This window comes from Mercenaria mercenaria, chromosome 2 (genome assembly GCF_021730395.1).
Source record: "Mercenaria mercenaria strain notata chromosome 2, MADL_Memer_1, whole genome shotgun sequence".
Lineage (NCBI taxonomy): Eukaryota > Metazoa > Mollusca > Bivalvia > Venerida > Veneridae > Mercenaria > Mercenaria mercenaria.
This window is the reverse complement of record NC_069362.1, coordinates 111982159-112000702: the sequence shown is the minus strand read 5'-3', so window position 1 is coordinate 112000702 and position 18544 is coordinate 111982159. Positions and strand designations below refer to the sequence as shown.

Genomic DNA, 18544 nt, shown 5'->3' with positions numbered 1-18544 from the left:
GTTTTAGATTTACGTAACTATTGAATTCTCTTAGCGCTACATCGCCGGTAAAGGTGAACAATTTCTGAAGAAGCTGATTGCTTTAAGGTTTGTGATGTGTTAGATTGAAGGTCTAAGTTTACAGCGTGGATATTTAGATTGATCATTTCCTGCGACATGAAAATAAGGTTTGCAGCATGAAGGTTTAAATTTGTGGCGCGGATATATATGTTTATGTTTTCTTTCGGCTTGGATGATGTGTTTTCAGCTTGAAGGTTTAAGTTTGCTGCGTAGATATATAGTTTTACGTTTTCATGCGGCGTGGAAGTTTACGTTTGATGCGTGGAATTTTGTTTGCATTAATTTTTAATGCTTCCCTTGGCTCTTTTTTATTATATTTTCTTATTAAACGTCATGACTTAATTTACATATATCAAGTGAGCTCTTTACATTGATAGGGATAGCTAAATGTGTTGATTAAATGTCTGTGTCCATTTCCTTATAGATTATCATAGAAAATAACTTTGAAATGATTGCCATGTGTCTGTGTGTTCGAAATGTCTTCTTTAGTACTTTTTTATTCGAATTTTTGCAATCTTTTCCCGTTTCAAGCAGCTTTGGAATATTTTCTGCAATAATTTGCATTTATTAATCATCTATAATTTTTACATGCAGATGAATGGAACATATTGTTAAAAATAAGGCTGCATAATTTCTTTTAAAAAGCAAGAGTTTAAAAATCAAATATTAGAGTGTTATTCTTTTAAGACATTTTACAGTTTTAATGTTTAGCTACGAGGTTGTGTATTTATCGTTGGTTTTGTTGTATTCATGAATTGCTCTTTGAGGTACAAAATATTGTAAGTTTATGATAAATTTGTCATCTGTAACCAACAATTGTTTCTACAACTATATATGTAACATTAATAATAAAACCGTATCACCACTATAAAGGCTAAAATAATGTGGAAAACATGCATTGATATCAAATTTCATTTACTAACTATTAAGTTAATTAGTGTAACAAAGTAGTATATGTATCTACCAGTCAATTTACATATCGACCTGAACGAGGGCTTAATTAAAACGCAAAATTTAATTTGCTATATCGATGTCGTCTGCTGCAAACTGTAGTAAATATTATAACAATATACTGTCTATGGCAGCTGTGCGAATAAATTGTACTTTTCCATAGAAATAAAGATTGGAATAAATGTTGATACATGGCGTACAAAGATCTTGTCGAAGAGGCAATAAGAAAAGTAGGAGGCTGTGGAGCATACCAGTGGATAATATGCATAATTATGCACGCAAGCAAGACAGTGCTAACATTCAGTACAATTACAATGGCTTTTGCTGGGCATAATCCTGGCTTTGTCTGCAAGTCAATGTTCATTGAAAGAGAGGAAATACCAGACAACACTGCCTTTGAAGATGTTTCAGCTGAAGGCCTTTGTAAAATTGATGAAGCAGCGGAATGTAACAGTTACTACTTTTATACAAGCATGTCTACCGTGGTGTCCCAGGTAAACAGCATTTATATTCTGTACTGCATTATAATATATATACGCTATGGTAGGTGTGTGTGCGTGTGTGATGCGTGTGCGTGTCCGCGTGCTGGGTTAGCGTTTTGGGAGGCTGCGTTTTTGGAACGTGGCTTTCCCTGTTTGATTTTCATCTATGTTTTTTTTTTGTTTGAATGTTTTAAGACTGTATTATATATCTTGAAAATACATCAGAATGGAGGAATGCAACATTAAAAAGTGACCAAAGTCAAGTATGCATCGGATTGAAAGTAGAATGTTTCTGTTATCAGAAAATCTAATTCAGCTGTACCACGTAAAAGAACTTTTAATGGCAATCTGGGATAGTTTGCGTCTAGATATGCTTTGTTGAAGTTGTGAGTTACTCTAAATAATTCACTTCACGTTTATTTTACTCATTTGACACAGCTTTTCCTACGTACCGTGTGCCACTCAGCACTTGAACACGTTGTAGTTACCATTTTGGTCCTTTAACATCATGGTGTCTTTTCAGTGTGAACGTATTTAAGATGATGTTAAACCCGGAAGGGCGTTGCAATATTTCATTTTCATTCATGAGCAGCCTCAGTAAGACTTATTTGGTTACATTACACGTTTCCAAATCATTTTCTGATAAAGTTTATTGACCTTCGCAACAACAGGATTAAAGTGTTATGTAACAACGGGTTGTCCCTTATTAGGAATCATTTCTAATCCTTTAGGACCATTCAGTCCAACAAACTTTATTCTATAATTAGAGTTCCACTTAGGTCGGTTATACGAGTGTAGTGGCACATTTCATTACCTGTTATCTAGAAACACAATCAAAACGAGTGCTTGTAGAAATATTGATAAAATATTTTTTTCGCTTTTGTTTTGTGTTTGTTCTTGTTGGGTGTAACGTCACACTGACACAGTTTAGGTCATATGGCGACTTTCCAGCTTTTGATGGTAGAGGAAGACCGAATGTGACCCACATGTTTAATTTCATTACGGGCGTATACCTAGGTAGAACCACCGCCCTGAGTCAGTGAGGGGCAAGTGGTTAAAAGTCAGTGACCTTAACTACTCGGTCAACATAATAATTACTCACTTTAACATTTATTGTGCTTGCGGAAAGTGATTTTGCATTTACGACCATTGCAGACAAAGATCAGCTTGGACGTCCATGCAGGCTGGTCATGGTCTGCACTGTTCGCTGTTCAGTCAGAAAATATTCACTGATTATTCCTTTGAATAATAAGTGGTGCTGCCCAAACGGAATGTTGGACCAGTCCAGTTTAGAAATGCAGCAGGGTAAAGGCTAATAAACTGACTGACAGATGTACCAAACGATTTATTCCTTGCTTCTGCACGTTTTGTTTTCTATTGTCACTGTCTAGGATATGTAGTCGTAAATGTTGTCTCCTATGAGAGCTCTTGTATATTGCACGACAATACAGCTATCGTAGCTCTTTGTATACATGAAACTGGACAAATCTATTGTCTCACACGTCAAGTTTGGTTTATATTTTCAGTGGGACCTTGTTTGCAGTCACAAATGGATTGTCGCGGTAATCACGTCTCTTCAATGGTTGTTGGGTCTCTTCGATGCATGGCTCAATGGATATTGACATGGGGTGCTCTGTGCCTCCGGGAAATCTTTTAACTTTTAACTGATAGTATATGCTTATCGTTTAAGCGTTTAAGGAAAACACACATACATTCATACTTGGAACGTGGCCATTTCGTGTGGATTTTTGTCCCGGTTTTTAATAACTTTTGCATATGATGTAAAACTTTTCAGTTCACTGAGAACTGAACGCACATACTTGACTGAACATACCACCATATCAAAGAGAACAACGGAGGAATACACAGAATTCCTTATACTCAATGAGCACTACTAGGGTCTTTCTATCGCAGCCTCTTGGTCCTCCAGTATCCATAACTATATTATATTCTAACTTACGTTTTGTATTACTATTCATTTAAAACAATGGTATTTGCCTCCATCGGCAACAGAATGAAACCGCGAGAAAAGTTTGGTGGACAACGACAAGATTTAAAGTGCGTACGCATAATATATGTAACGCTGATGTAAAAGTACAAGCAAATCTTGCGCAAATTGAATTAAAAGTAAATTGATTTACTAAATTTAAGCTATATTTTACCTTTAACGATGTATAAAAACTAGTTGATGGAGGATTTCCACGTGACTTAACATCTGATCTTGTCTCTTCACTTGAAATGAACACGTCTTCTATCGACTTTGGACAAGGCCAATAGGGAATATTTTAATTGGATTAATTTTGTGATATACTTAAATTCTGCATATCCCATGCCAGTTTTGCTCCCCATTGTTGGTCATACAAAAATAACTTGCTATGCCAACATAACAGTGAAGAATGTATTTCTGTAGATATAGTTTATTATTTACACTTTATTTTTAAAAAATATATATATTGCTTTTTACAGATGTAACAAAATCAAATGAAGTAGTAAATTTTAAGTTAATCAGAAGCGGTTCCAGTTCACGTACAAAAAATGACTTATAACGTATTACTTGAAGACCTTATCACGGATCTTGGAGGATGCGGACTTTATCAATGGCTTTTGGCTGCCATCGTTCATGTTGGAAAGACAATAGCGACATGGAGCATGATAACAATGACATTTGCTGGACAGGACCCAGGATTCCTGTGTTACAATGGACAGTATGGGAACAATGAATCAGTTGCTCACAGTTATAACGACACTCTCGAGGACAAATGCAACGTAAATAGCAGCAGTTGTACGGATTATGTGTTCCAAACTCATATGAAGACTGTTGTATCTGATGTAAGTCTGAGTTTCACAATCCTTTCGTAACTTAAATATCTCATTTAAGTGCCATTACCTTGGGACCATATCGCATCAAATTAGAAGATTTCCACACTTTTAAGCCATAAAATAAAACAGTCCTTGTTAATTCCGAACCCTTTTCATTTTGGACTAAGACATAGGCTCAGTCACCTAGGCACCGGTTCATTTGGCCATTCCTGAATACTTTATAACAGACATTCCTATACAAGTGATTCGCAAATATTTTTAAGTAGCTGAAATGTATCTGAAAACAGTTTTTAAACACTTGAGTACATTGTACTATTTTACTGAACTATGTAGCAATTTTGTACTGAGTATTAGGTTAAGAAATAAATCTGAATGCAGCAATATGGTTTGTTTAAAGTTTCAATATAATTATATTGGGATCAAGCACTCTTCTTTTAAACTATAATCAATTCGATTTATTTTCTTCTGTTTTTAAAACGTTCTGCATCATTTAGATATTTAAAGACAATGTAGCAATTATATATAGGTGCAGTGGTTAATATTCTGTAATGTCATAAAACTTGTTTTCTTTCATCAAAAGTATACTTAATGATTCATTTGAATTGGATTCAAAACAGAACACGTTTTTGATAGGAAAATTCCATGTTTTGAACGATTTACAGACCCTCGCTTACGTTTTTATCAAACTTCGCATTTCCCCACGGAATTACGGAATTACTTTTAGTTGAAAAAGATTCTGCGCGCATTCTCTTGATACACTTTTGCTTTAAACAATTAATCGATTGCTGAAGATCGCACAAATACTAGTTGTGCGCGTCGAATTGCTGAATATCGCCACAAAGAAGGAAAATGACCAATGTTAACACACAAAGTTTGGTGGACAACGACAAGATTTAAGTGAGTGCGCATAATTCATGTAACGCTGATGTAAAAGTACAAGCCAATCTTGCGCAAATTGAATTAAAAGTACACACGGTGGGATACAGTAAAAGTAAAATGTTTTTAATAATCTTTTCATGTATCACCATTTCAGAAAGTTTATCAGTAACATTATAGTAATTTCAGGAAGTAAATAAGCGACTTGTCTTAAAACATGCAGTCAATGAAAGAAACATATATATTTATTATTTGACATATAATTCTGTTTTGTCCGGATTTTAGTCACTACGATACAACTTTGCGTCATAAGGTGAATTTCCAGCTTTTGCTGATGAAGAGCCAAGATGCCCTTCCGGCATTGTTACAAACATTGGCAACCAACCTTCCATAATTCAGTTGGTACTACCTCACACGAAATAATTCTACGCCCAACGTGATGTTTCGAACCCACTTTAATGAAGGGCAAATGATTCGTAGCCAACGACCTTAACCGTTTGCTTACGAAGGCCCCTATCATCTTATGACTGTACGTATTTTACAAACAAAGATATTGGATGTCTATGTAATCTACTTACTCAAGTACGGTTGCAAAAATAACAAGGTTTCATATCAATGTATAAACAATGATAAAAGTTCCATAGGGATAGCCACGTTCCATGAACGCAGACTCTCAGAGAAATAACCTTACAACAGCGCATATATACAAAAAACAAGTAAAACAAAGTAGCACAGTGGGTATCGCCTTTGTTGTATTTTGTTGTTAAATCTTAAGCAATACAGATTATAACTGGCAATTTCCATTCATCAAAACTTCTAACCAAACTGCTACTTCAAAAATGTTTAATAATTCCTATAAATTCTAAATGTTCATAAAATGGCCCGTCATTTCTACTAGCGAACATTTGAGATTTTAGAATCGAATTCCTGCAGTCGATAGCTTAAGAGATCGTGCCCAACATGTAACATGCGTATATTCATTTTTTGTTTCACTTTTCTCAGTTACCCACTGTTTACATTTGTACTAGAATCATCACTGAACGCATAAATCTAAAAGTTCCCCCTGTGGACTTACCATTCAGATTTTACTATTTTGAAACTCGTTAACATTCAGACAGGTTTTATCATTTACAAGTAAACCAGACTCTAAGTTTTACATTGGATTAGTTGTGACCCCATTACACATGTGTGTTAGGTGTTGAAAAGTAAGATTAACCATAAATACATTAAGTCCAGACCCTTTTTAAATATTGACCCTTCTGAAGTGCAAGGACGGCACAAGTTGCTTGCAAATGATGAGTGTATGCAAATTATATCCTGCTTAAGTGTATGAAAATAGTATGTAAATATTATTTATGAAGTAATGCAAGAATAAAGGGTTTGTTGTAGAAATTTAAATATAGAATAAAACGAGACCTACTTCATTTTGAACATTGAACTGGAGCATGTCTAAATTTACATATTGTCAGATTGAATGATTGAATTACGTTTATCAAATAGCTCACAAATTAATTGTTTGCAAGTAATAATTAAGCAGAAAGAAAATATTAAACTTAATATTGAATGCTAACTCTTAAAATAAAAACCGATGAATATTCTTTATAAGACATTTTGACCTGGATATTACATTACGTGCTAATCCTTAAGAAGTGGCCCTAATTAGGTTTCATTATCCTCCATCCCAATTAGGGATCCGGCTCCGTATATTTTGGCTTACGTTAGGAAACTTCTGGCTGACATGTGTTGTTTGATGTTGCCTGTATTAGATAACATTACCGATGTGTCTTTTTAGGTTTCAGTTTTTACCTGTGGACCAGCCGCATTTTGCTAACGTTCTTCCTTCGGTCTTGTTCGTTGGCGCAACGTTGGCCCAACCGACTGGTCACCGTTTTCCAAACAGCATTTTCTCACAATATCAGTCAACCTTTTAATGTTAGTACATAATATCTTATGGCCAAAATGTTCTTTGACCGAAAATTCTTCGGACCGAATTGACTGAGCCAAAACATCTAAGGCCGATTTGTCTTAGGTCCATAGTGATCCCCTGTTTGAAAGTTTGATATTCCTCTTGCGGGTATGCATTTTTAGTTCAAATCAAAGATAATTTCTTCCTTTTCAGTTTGACCTTGTATGTGACAAGAAATGGATTTCAGCAACAATAACAACGATACAAATGGGTGGAGTACTTCTTGGATGCATTGTTTCAGGACATTTAGCTGATATGATTGGCAGGAAACCGACTTATTTTCTTGCCATTTTTGCGACGGTTGCTTTTAATCTAGCTGGTTATTTTTCACCATCATGGCAGGTATACGCTGCCTTGCGATTCCTTATTGGTATAGGTGTTGGATTTTACTTAACGGTACAGTACAGCTTCACTAATGAGTTTGCTTCTGCTAAATGGAGGCCACCTATAGTAACTACACCGTCTTGGGCATTGGAGTCCAGCCTCTTTGCCTTGGTTGCATGGGGATTTCATGACTGGAAGAAAATACATCTTGCTATTGCTATTGTAGGAGCACCTTTTCTATTAGCATGGTGGTAGGTGACCTTTGAACTAGATAATTCTAAAATTCTTTGACATTGTGTTTAAAAAAAACGATTTCTGTTATCGACGTCTAGTAAAGTTGTGCTCCAAAATGCGAATCACAAAAGTATAAATCAACAAATATTTGAGACAGAACTGAGTTATAGTTTAACTTGTGTTGTCAGTGTTATATCTTTATTACACCTTTTTCAAAATGAGACTAGAGCAATTCGTTCATGCTTATAATTTTAGTATATGATAGCACTGTTTTTGTTTATCTATGAGGGTAAAATTACAAATCACATCATTTACAAAGTAGTATAGTGCAAAGAAGCTGTAGCTATACAATATATCAAGAGTTTTCTCTTAAATGTATGACAAGAAAGTTTCGAAATTCATTATCAAGAATTATATGTTTGGTTATATTTAAGGATAATGCCGGAAAGTTTCCGTTGGCTGGTTACAAAGCAACGTTTTAAACAAGCAGAGAGAGTTGTTAACATTATCGCTAAGGTCAACAAGGCGGAGAAGCCAACACTTGACAAAATATTTGCAGAGGCAAAACTAGAAACAAATCAACAGGCTACAAGCAAACGATACAGCTTTCTGGATCTTTTCCGAACAAGAGAGAGCACAAAGACCACTATTGGCCTTTTGTTTGCATGGTAATTAATTGTGCCGTAATTCTGCCAAAATGTTCTTTTAGTCGTAGTTGCTGTTTATAAATACTATTTAAAAAATTTCATTTAGTACATTCCATTTTCGTATTCATTTTGTGATGTCGATCGTATTTGCATTCCTTCTGTATGCATCAAGTTGGAAAATTTCATTACATGTGCAAAAGTAGCTGCAAAAACAGGTGTATCTGCACTTCATGAATAATATTTGTGATTTTCTTTGTTCGTTCTGGGTTTAACGCCGCTTTTTCGACAGTATTTCAGTTATATAACGGCGGGCAGTTAAGCTAACCAGTGTTTCCAGATTCTGTACCAGTACAGACCTGTTCTCCACAAGTAACTACTAAATTCCCCAGTTGTGTGAATCAGAGGTGGAGGAATATTTGTGAAAACATGGCCAGTTAATACTTAGAAAATACCATGGACCATCTTCGAATAAAGGACATTAATATTAAACCTGCTTATGAAGGTCTTTACTTTCTCTTCGCATTTTTGCAATAAAAAAATGTAAATTTACCTGTGTTGAGAGACCACCTATCAACGATTACTTCTTTTTCCAAGCGAGATGTTTACAGACTCGTTCGACTAAATATAAAAATTTAGAAAACGACATGTCTGAACAAGCCAGTTTTGATGCTGGTAGATTACTTGGACAACTGACTTTGATTTTTTATTAACAACGAGGACACTTGTGTAAGTTAATAGAAACTGACTATGCTATAATTAAAAACAGAGATAACGTTTTAGGGACATCAGTATAACCTATATAATGTTTAAAAATTTGTTGATTTTTTTCATTTGAAATTTAGAACGAAATGAATCATTAAATAGCCAAATAATTGGTATCCATGTTTATGAAAATGTTAAGAGTAATTAAAGAGACAATTGAAATGCAACTAAAAATTTGCTATGCAATTGTTTGTCATTTCTTATTCAGGGTGAGCATGACTTTTTCGCCATGTGTATATATTTGTATTTGATTTTGTTATATCAGTACGTGAAATGCAATGCAAGTTAAGTTAACTAAATATACATATTAACGTCTTGTTGTTTTTTAGGTTTGCAGCCAGCTATGGGTACTATGGTATAACATTTGGTGTGAAGAGTTTATCAGGAGACTTGTATTTGAACATGTTTCTTATTAATGTGGTGGAAACTCCAGTTATGGTTTTAACGGCATTTTTGGTCAACTGGTTGGTTTCAAAATTAATATTTAAAAAAAATATATATTTATTATGTACCGTCTTTAAGTTACATGTTACTATTATCTTTTATTCACTTTAAATGATTACAGCTTACGTTCTGATTTTCAGAATCATGCGAGTAAAATAATTATAAAAACGGCCCATGTGTTTCCGGGAGAACTTGTGCATCAAAAACATATTTCTAAGCACTGAATGACACATGGGTAGAAGCACTGACCTTCCGTGTGGCAGTTGTATTTTTCCTGTCCTTACGCATAAAATCCCATAGAGGCAACAACAAGTGTTTTGAAGAAAGCAGTCACAGCAATTCGGTCACAGATGCCCATAACAGTTATCATATATTATCAGGTAGTTTGTCAGTTATTAACTTTGTCATCCTTGCTATATTTATATTTTTTTAGGTTTGGCAGGAAGAAAGTGTGTTTCACATTTTACGTACTTGCTGGTGTAACAGGAATTGGAGTTGGTGTCATACAGTACTTTAGTACGTTTGTATAAACAAAGATAAATGATGATTTGTTTCTTGCATATTAAGTTTTTTTTTTAAAAACCAGTTTACAAAAAAAATTTATCTTATAATATCTTACAATATATTTACACAAGCGCTTAGCTTAGAAGGAAAGCAAATTTCAGAAATTCGCTAGAATGTCTATATAAAAGACTTTTAGAAGAAGGGGGCCTGTGAGGTTTGTATTTGAAATGTCGTAAAGAGTTAAGTCTGTATGCAATATTCTTATTTTGTCAAGTGCTCCCCAACTGTCAGTTACGTTTGGCGCTGCATTTATTATATCATTGTATTAATTGAAACTCACAGCATTACCAGTGAATGGACAACTTACCAATGCTATTGCACTTCTGTCAAAATTAAGTGTAGGGTGTGGCTGGCAAGCTATGATAGTTTATACCACTGAAATATACCCAACTGTTGTCAGGTAAGAAGAACGTTAACATATTTTTCCGTTTGTCCGTCACATAAACAGCAACTACATAAGATTTGTCTTTTTGCGGTATCTAGCTATTACTAAGAACATTTACTTTGAATCTTCATCAACTGAATCTACGTAACTAGATTAAGCATTTCTATTGATATCTTTGTAACTAGTTTAAGCATAACTAGTAGAACCTTTGTAACTAGTTTTTTTCACATCGTTCAGCACGAGATTTATGTTGTGTTAGTGTACTGTAATTTTTCAGCTTGAATATTTCGGCTTGGGTGGTTCCAATACTCCCGCTTTAAAAGCTTTGGGTATTGTTTAACCACCCCTAGGATATGGTGCCTACTTTTTCATTTTGTCTTTTGGCAGCTTCTGTGATATGCAGGCTCCATAGCCACATATTCCCGCTCTAAATTCCAGTCTATTAAGTTCTGTCCATTTTTTCCTCGTTTAGGACAAAGCCATTATTTTATCTGGGGACCATACACCGCTTTTCATGGAGTTGCACTCTGTGCATCATTCCATATGCACCGCCGTATGATGTCTCTAATTTATATCCTAGTACTTATAACATGTGTAAAAGTTGAGTTCTGCTCAACCCAGGGCTAGAGGGCGTGGACGGTAGCTTGCATCCCTACTTCCGTCCATGAAAGGCTCAATCAAACCGAGTCTGCAACATTTTCGTTTATGTCGTGTTGGACGATCTGCGGTTTTCCACTTTTCAAGTGGAATCTTTTTAACCAGTCAGAGCATTTCTTTGTAGAGCACTTTTAGTGTATGATCTGTTGAATTTTCAATGACTTGATATCACGTTTATTTATCCTTCAGAACGATTGCTTACGGCGTTCATAGCACAGCCGCTCGAGTCGGTGGCATGGTTGCACCACAAATTGTTTTCTTGGTAAGAATAAAATCTTAAAATTGAACTAAATGCAATCACCGCTACACAATAAGGCTGTGACATTTCCTGGTAAAAGAAAGATATAATAATTGCAATCAATAAGGAGTTAAAGGTTAAATTTAAACAACTGCTCATATAGATAAGTAGATAAGTAAAACGATAAGCTATATACAACGTATATATGCATGTCATTTATATATCTGAAACTGTCTCGATTTGGATACTTTACATTCAAATAAACATGTTTATAATACACCTATATACATTTTGTCAAAACTACAGCTTGCATTTCACAAGGAAACACGAACAGGCCGAAATATATCCCGTATTGTACCTTCCGTATTGTATGTTGCCGGACTACCGTCATTGATATGCATGAGCTGACACTGTTATATAAACAGCGCACACAAAAGAATCACTCATTTCATTTTAACATCAAACATTTAAGATTTCGTTCGATTACAAATAAACAATCAAAAAGATGGAGGTATATGATAAAAAGGTCAATACAACAGTACTTAGCTAGATGTGGGATTTTGTATTCGGCTCTCGTGGATTTTGCAAGGACGGATCACACTCGGCGCAGCTCGCCTTCTGAGATCCGATTTAGCAAAATTCACTCGAGCCGAATACAGCATCCAAGATCGAGCTACTGTTATAATAATCCTTTTTATGGTTAAAGGAATATGTATTGTAAATGAAAATATGTATGTGTACTAAACAACTAGATTTTATGTTAAATATAATAAATGTATGTCGATTCAAAAAATCTATTTATTTAAATATGTATGTTTAAATTCAGGACGACGAGATACCAGGGATTCTATATTTTCTCAGTGGTGTGCTGATGATGATCTCAGCTGTCATTATGATGCTGTACAGGGAAACTAAAGATGCTGTGCTAGAAGATATGTTAGATGTAGATATTAAAGTAGACGGCAGAGAAAAAACGGTTGACAATATTGAAACATCGACTCATTTGTAATGAGACATTCCAAGTGGTTTCAAAAGCACTGGTTAATTTTTTAAACAAAAAAGTCTGCTGTGAATATTTTATTTTTCATTACCAAAACAGACATTTACACAAGTATGTGTTTATACAAGAAAGACTGTAATAACAAAGAGCCCATTCTAGATACTCAGGAAACATTTTGTAATGAACCAACAGTGCATATCAAGATCTTCGAATTGCCTTACTTTGTAATGCTATTCAATATGTCTTTGTTTTCTATATTCAGTCGTATATACAATGATATACGTTCCTGTTGTTTCATGTAACATATGAAAGTGATCTGTAATTATGAAATGTTTTATATATTCTCAGGTCCCATGTTTATCAATGTTTAAAGTTTTAATAATCAGACAGGTGTGGCAAGAGTTCAATTTGCCATAACTTTGTTATTTATAGAGCATTTTGTGTCTGTGGCAGCGGAATGCATATTGATATGAAGTTTCGTGATAATCTGTGCGAATTAAAAATGAAAGGAAAAAAATAGAAATATAGCAGTTCTTTAAGTTGAAGTCTAAATTTCAGACTTGATATGTTGATAAATACGGGCCTTGGGTTCTGCCTTGGTAACAAAACCGTACGATGTCCGTACGGTTTTAAATAACCGTACGAGTCCACAAATTTTAGAATCCTTACGGTCTGTGTACAATCGTAGTGTCTGGTCACAGTACCTACGGGTCCGGTACGTTCTTTAGAGGATGCAATCGTAGGATATCCGAACGGACATCGCAGACAAGTCGTGCGGAGCTCGCAGTCAGCCCGGCCATACCTCGTACAGCTAGTGCTTGCGAGTTAGTACGGTGTTCGCATGGTACTCGTACGGTATCCGCACGGTGTCCGTGCGACAAGAATAAATCAGCTCGGCGATGTCTGAAAAATTTGCATTTACAATCATAGGATATCCGTACGGACATCGCAGACAAGTCGCACGGAACTCGCAAGTAGCCCGGCCGTACCTCGTGCGAAGACCGTTGGCTCGTGCGGCGCTCGTACGGTGTCCCTGTGACAAGAATAGTAGTATAAGAACTGGGGGTTCTGGCGCAATTTTTTCAATTTTAATTAACCACCCTCTTCTAAAAAATCCAAAGTCGACCAATTAAAAAAACAAAAGATTTTAATAAATTATTTATTAAAATCTTTTGTTTAACCAAATGAAGAAAACATATATTTAAAAATAAAATCCAGAAGGAAAATTTAAGAGATTCTATATTTAAACTCCACACTTAAAATAGTTTAAAATAATTTATAATTGTTTGTTCATTTACTCTTTGATTGTTAACTTTTAGTATTCTATACAATAAATCATACAACGGTACTTTGTTTTGTAACATTTTTATGAAAAATAAACAATAGTAACCACAGAGAATACTTGTTTTGTTTTGATATTGAACATTGTTGACTTTACATTTGGTATATATTCAATTACCTCCTTCGGCGGAGGAAGCCCAAATGGATCAAAGTACAAAGCATTTAAATAACAAACCCAACGTGTTCCAGGCCCAACAGAGTCGTCCAAATTTATAATTCCACATTCATTATTCAACTTTGATTTTGGTAAACCTACGGTCTCCGAGAGTTTCACTCTTGGTAAATTATTTCTACTAAATACACCCCTAAAATTTTTAATTTTCAATTTTTTAACCTATTGTTCAATTTCAAAGTTGGAAATTGGTTTGTTTATAATCTTTTTTTTTTACTATAGGAATTTGTCTGTACGACCTCCGTTGGGAATCCATCTGTAATCCTTTCCCACTAAGATGTAATCAAAGGTATTCCTAGACTAGCAGTAAGCATACCCAAAAAAACCGCCATTTTGTCTCTGTTTTTGTGTTAATTTAATCACTCCAGACCCTACTAGTTGCTTTCTTTGATTAGGTGTAAGATATGGCGATATCATATTTCTCTTATCATTAGCTACCGAAATCATACCATTCCCAAGTAACTTACTAACACCGGTACTGGCTAACCCAGAGAGGGCTCCGATGCCTAGAGGGGCTAATATTTTTGGAGCTATTTTTGCTGCCATTGGAAGAATTGTTTTTCCTAACAAAACAACCAAAGCTCCTAAAAATCCACCATTTTGACCTTGACTGGACATTTGTTTTTTTGAAATTGTAATTTCTAACCCCTTATTATTTCTAATAGACCTTTTAATTTGATTAATTTGTGTTTTTGTTAAAAGTAAAGGGAAGTTTCCACGCAGTTGTTCATATTTTAATCTAAAATTATATGTATGGAGTTTTATTACTATAAGCTTTTGCTAAGTTTTTCTTTTGACCGTCTGTTAAATTTACTTTATATTCAATATAATTTGATGTCATTATATACTTTATATTTATTTTAATTTTATTTTATTTTATTTTAATTTTATTTTATTTAAACAATAACAAGTTCATTTCCAATAGTATTTATTTCAACTGTTTCTTCATACAATACAATTGCATAAACACGGACATTTGCTGCCGGCAGAACATTTAATTTAGCTGTTAATGTAATGTGTTTAGGGTCTTCTATAGTTACTTCCTTTGTATATTCCAAGTTAAAATGAACAAATCCAAATAAATTATTAAAGTTTGATCTATTTAGCAGACTTCCAGTAGTCTTATTATTTTGTTTATAATAATAATTAATTACATCATCATATATTCTTGATATACTTGTGTATTCTGTTTCTGGATAAAAAACACCATTACCAACTTCAAGACGACAAGATTCCAATGTACAATCAACATCTGCTGCATTAACTTTAAATGTATCTAATAAATGCAGTGTTAAACAAGTGAATGAAGTATTGCCATGCAATACAAAGTCCCCTACTGGAAGGCACCTAATTTTTTCTACTGCAGTATAACATAATGAACTGATATCTGTCAATGATGTATAAACAATGTTGTACTACATATACAATATGTTATAACATTATAACAACACACTTGGATTAAAATGTGCATATATAAAAACCCACAGTTGTTTTCATATTGAATTTTTTTGGCTGATTATAAAAATGTTATCATGTAAGTTATTTATAGTAACAACAAAGGGAAATTAATCTTTAAAAAAAAAAAAAAAAAAAAAAAAAATTAATAATATAAGTCCACAAGAAACTCTTTACCAGGTAGAGATAGGTCAAAATACACCTAAAAATTGGATGTAACATGCATGCTGTACCACAGAAAAGTGGTCTCGATTTTTCTCTACTGCCAGTAATAAAAAAGTTACAATAAAATCTATTTATAGTAACAACAAAGGGATGTAATTCTAAAAACAAGGGTGCCTCATGGTGGTGAACATTTGGTCCAAGTTACATCAAAATCCCTCCATGCATGAAGAAGAAATGTTCCATACAAAGTCATTCTTGAATTTGACCTTTGACTTCTAAATATGACCTTGACCTTAGACCTAGGGACCTGGTTCTTGCGCATGACATGTTGTCTCATCCAGGGGAATATTTGTGCCAACTGATATCTAAATCCTGCTTTGCATGACAAAGTTATAGACCGGACAGGAAAAAAAATCCTCTTGACCTTTGATCTCAAAGTGTGACCTTGACCTTTAAGCTAGGGTACTGGGTGTTGCGCATGACATGTCGTCTCATCATGGGAAACATTTGTGCCAAGTAATATTAAAATCCCTTCATGGATGGCAGAGTTATGGACGGGACAGGAAAAAAACTCTGTTGACCTTTGACCCCCAATTGTGACCTTGACCTTTGAGGTAGGGGTCCGGGATTTGCGCATGACACGTCGTCTCATCATGGGGAACACTTGTGCTAAGTAATATTAAAATCCCTTAATGAATGTCAGAGTTATGGACCGGACACGAAACAGACCCTGTTCATGCTATGTTAACATTTGACTGCTAAGTGTGACCTTGACCTTTGAGCTAGGGGTCTGAAAGTTGTGCATGACATATCGTCTTATTATGAGGTACATTTGTGCCAAGTAATATTAAAATCCCTTCATAGATGGGAGAGTTATGGACCGGACAGGAAAAAAACCTTGTTGACCTTTGACCTCCAATTGTGACCTTGACCTTTAAGCTAGGGGTCCAGGCTTTGCGCATGACACGTCGTCTCCTCATGGGGAACATTTGTGCCAAGTAATATTAAAATCTCTTCCTGGATGGGAGAGTTATGGACCGGACAGGAAAAAAGCCCTGTTGACCTTTGACCTCCAATTGTGACCTTGACCTTTGAGCTATGGGTCCGGGATTTGCGCATGACACGTCGTCTCATCATGGGGAACATTTGTGCCAAGTAATACTAAAATCCCTTCAAGGATGGGAGAGTTGTGGACCGGACAGGAAAAAAGCCCTGTTGACCTTTGACCTCCTATTGTGGCCTTGACCTTTGAGCTAGGGGTCTGGGTTTTGCGCATGACACGTCGTCTCATCATGGGGAACATTTGTGCCAAGTAATATTAAAATCCCTTCATGGATGACAGAGTTATGGACCGGACACGAAATTGCGGACGGACGGAATGACGGAATGACGGAATGACAGAATGACGGAATGACGGAAAGACGGAATGACGGAATGACGGAAAAGAGCATTCCTATAGTCCCCAAAACTGGTTTTCAACCAGTAGGGGACTAATAAATGTCAGCTGCAGTGTTATTTGAATTTGACTTGGAGGTAAAATATTAGTTTCTAAACCCTGAAAAAATGAATAATTATTTAGTGGAATTTTAGCATTTACCTCATTACCACCCTGGATTGATAACTTTCTAGAAGCAAAACCTTTATTATATACAGCTTGGTCATTCCTACTTTCGGCATCAGCAGTAGTATCTAAATAGATAAATTCATTTGTTCCAGTTGATTCTGCATAATCATTAGATAATTCAACCAATTTTTTTACATTTATTACTTTGTATAAATTATTACAATCATATACAATTTTCCCATTTTGTTCAACCACTAACTGATCAATTAATGAAGCTGCATTATTAATTAAAGCAATTTGATCTCCGTCAGCATAATTAGCATCATCAGCAAGCTTATCAACTTTAAAACTTACTTCAAAATAGCCATTAAACCAATCATAATATGAGCTTCTATCATTAATTGTAAAGTGATATCCGTTTTTTTTGTTGCTTAACATTATTTCCCAAGACAGATATTAAAATTTGTTAAGGTATCATTTATAACAGGATTGACGGGAATGAATGAAGTCAGTTTCTATTTACGCTCTGCATATTTCGTTTAGATATAACATTTATATCATATTTGCTTGTCACAACAGTGTGATTTATTCCACAAATTTCCTCATTTGAATAGAATTTTGAACTATGATATCACATTGTATAATCGTGCGCATGCGCAAAGTAATGGACGTTCAAATTTTTGTGGCAAAGAAATTTTTTATATTTTGGGAAATATAAGTGATTATAAATGCATAAACAATGTGAAAATAAGTGGATTTTCAGGGAATATATATGCTTAAAGCATGCAAGTGATAAGCTTTTGATATCTCGGATATCTCGGATCTAAATGGGAAAAAAGAGAAAAAAGAGTAAAAGTTCACCTCAGGACAAAGACAGTAACAGTGAGAAAAGGTTAGCTATGGCACATAATATACAGCCAATTACTCAGTCTCAGCAGATACTTCAACAAAACGGTCAATATCAGCCAAACGCGACAGGATATGGAGGATATCAACAGGCAAGTCCAAACTTTGTAAATCAAAATCAACAAACATTCTCTCCACCTGTTTTTCAATATCAACCTGTCGGAAATTTGGGGTCACCAACTAGGCCACCCTATATTCAACAGTCACAAATACCGATGACCCCAGTGACTAACTTGAGCAGTGATCACTTTACCACGTTAATCCAACGGCTCGATCGTATAGAAATAAAACTGTCGCAACTAGACTCTATACAAACAACCGTTAGCGGTATTACAAGTCGTCTAGACAGTTTAGATCAAAAAGTCAACGGACTAGAAACTAAAATTTTGGAAATGGAGATCAGCCGTAACCATGAGAGTAGCTGTATAGAAGATTAAAGTAAAAAACAAAGAGAGCTCGATTCAATGATGTTGAAACTTAAGAAACTAGAAAAAGAGCAAAGTGAAAGGGAGCAGGAATTAAAAGCAGATA

The 18544-nt window shown here is 34.9% G+C and overlaps 1 protein-coding gene across 2 annotated transcripts; it reads left to right on the top strand.

Moving 5' to 3' along the window:
* Positions 1 to 3723: 3723 nt before the first annotated feature.
* On the top strand, positions 3724 to 12639 carry LOC123564934 (solute carrier family 22 member 4-like). Of its 2 annotated transcripts, XM_053537582.1 has the most exons (8): positions 3725 to 4322; positions 7309 to 7730; positions 8148 to 8381; positions 9452 to 9586; positions 10000 to 10082; positions 10413 to 10530; positions 11362 to 11434; positions 12237 to 12639. In XM_053537582.1, the coding sequence occupies exons 1-8, from the start codon at positions 4029 to 4031 to the stop codon at positions 12417 to 12419; spliced, it is 1542 nt and encodes a 513-aa protein (XP_053393557.1). In that variant the 5' UTR covers positions 3725 to 4028; the 3' UTR covers positions 12420 to 12639. The 2 variants fall into 2 exon arrangements, with proteins under 2 accessions (XP_053393558.1, XP_053393557.1); XM_053537583.1 differs by lacking the exon at positions 10413 to 10530 and having other exon boundaries at positions 3724 to 4322; positions 12237 to 12417.
* The last annotated feature ends 5905 nt before the right edge of the window (positions 12640 to 18544 follow it).

What these genes read in the sequence shown, in the direction of transcription:
- LOC123564934 (XM_053537582.1), top strand. Translation starts at nt 4,029, where the DNA reads ATGACTTATAACGTATTACTTGAAGACCTTATCACGGATCTTGGAGGA. An exon ending in TGAAGACTGTTGTATCTGAT is followed by an intron (nt 4,323 to 7,308) that starts GTAAGTCTGAGT and finishes CTTCCTTTTCAG; the next exon opens with TTTGACCTTGTATGTGACAA. An exon ending in TGGTGTCATACAGTACTTTA is followed by an intron (nt 10,083 to 10,412) that starts GTACGTTTGTAT and finishes TGAAACTCACAG; the next exon opens with CATTACCAGTGAATGGACAA.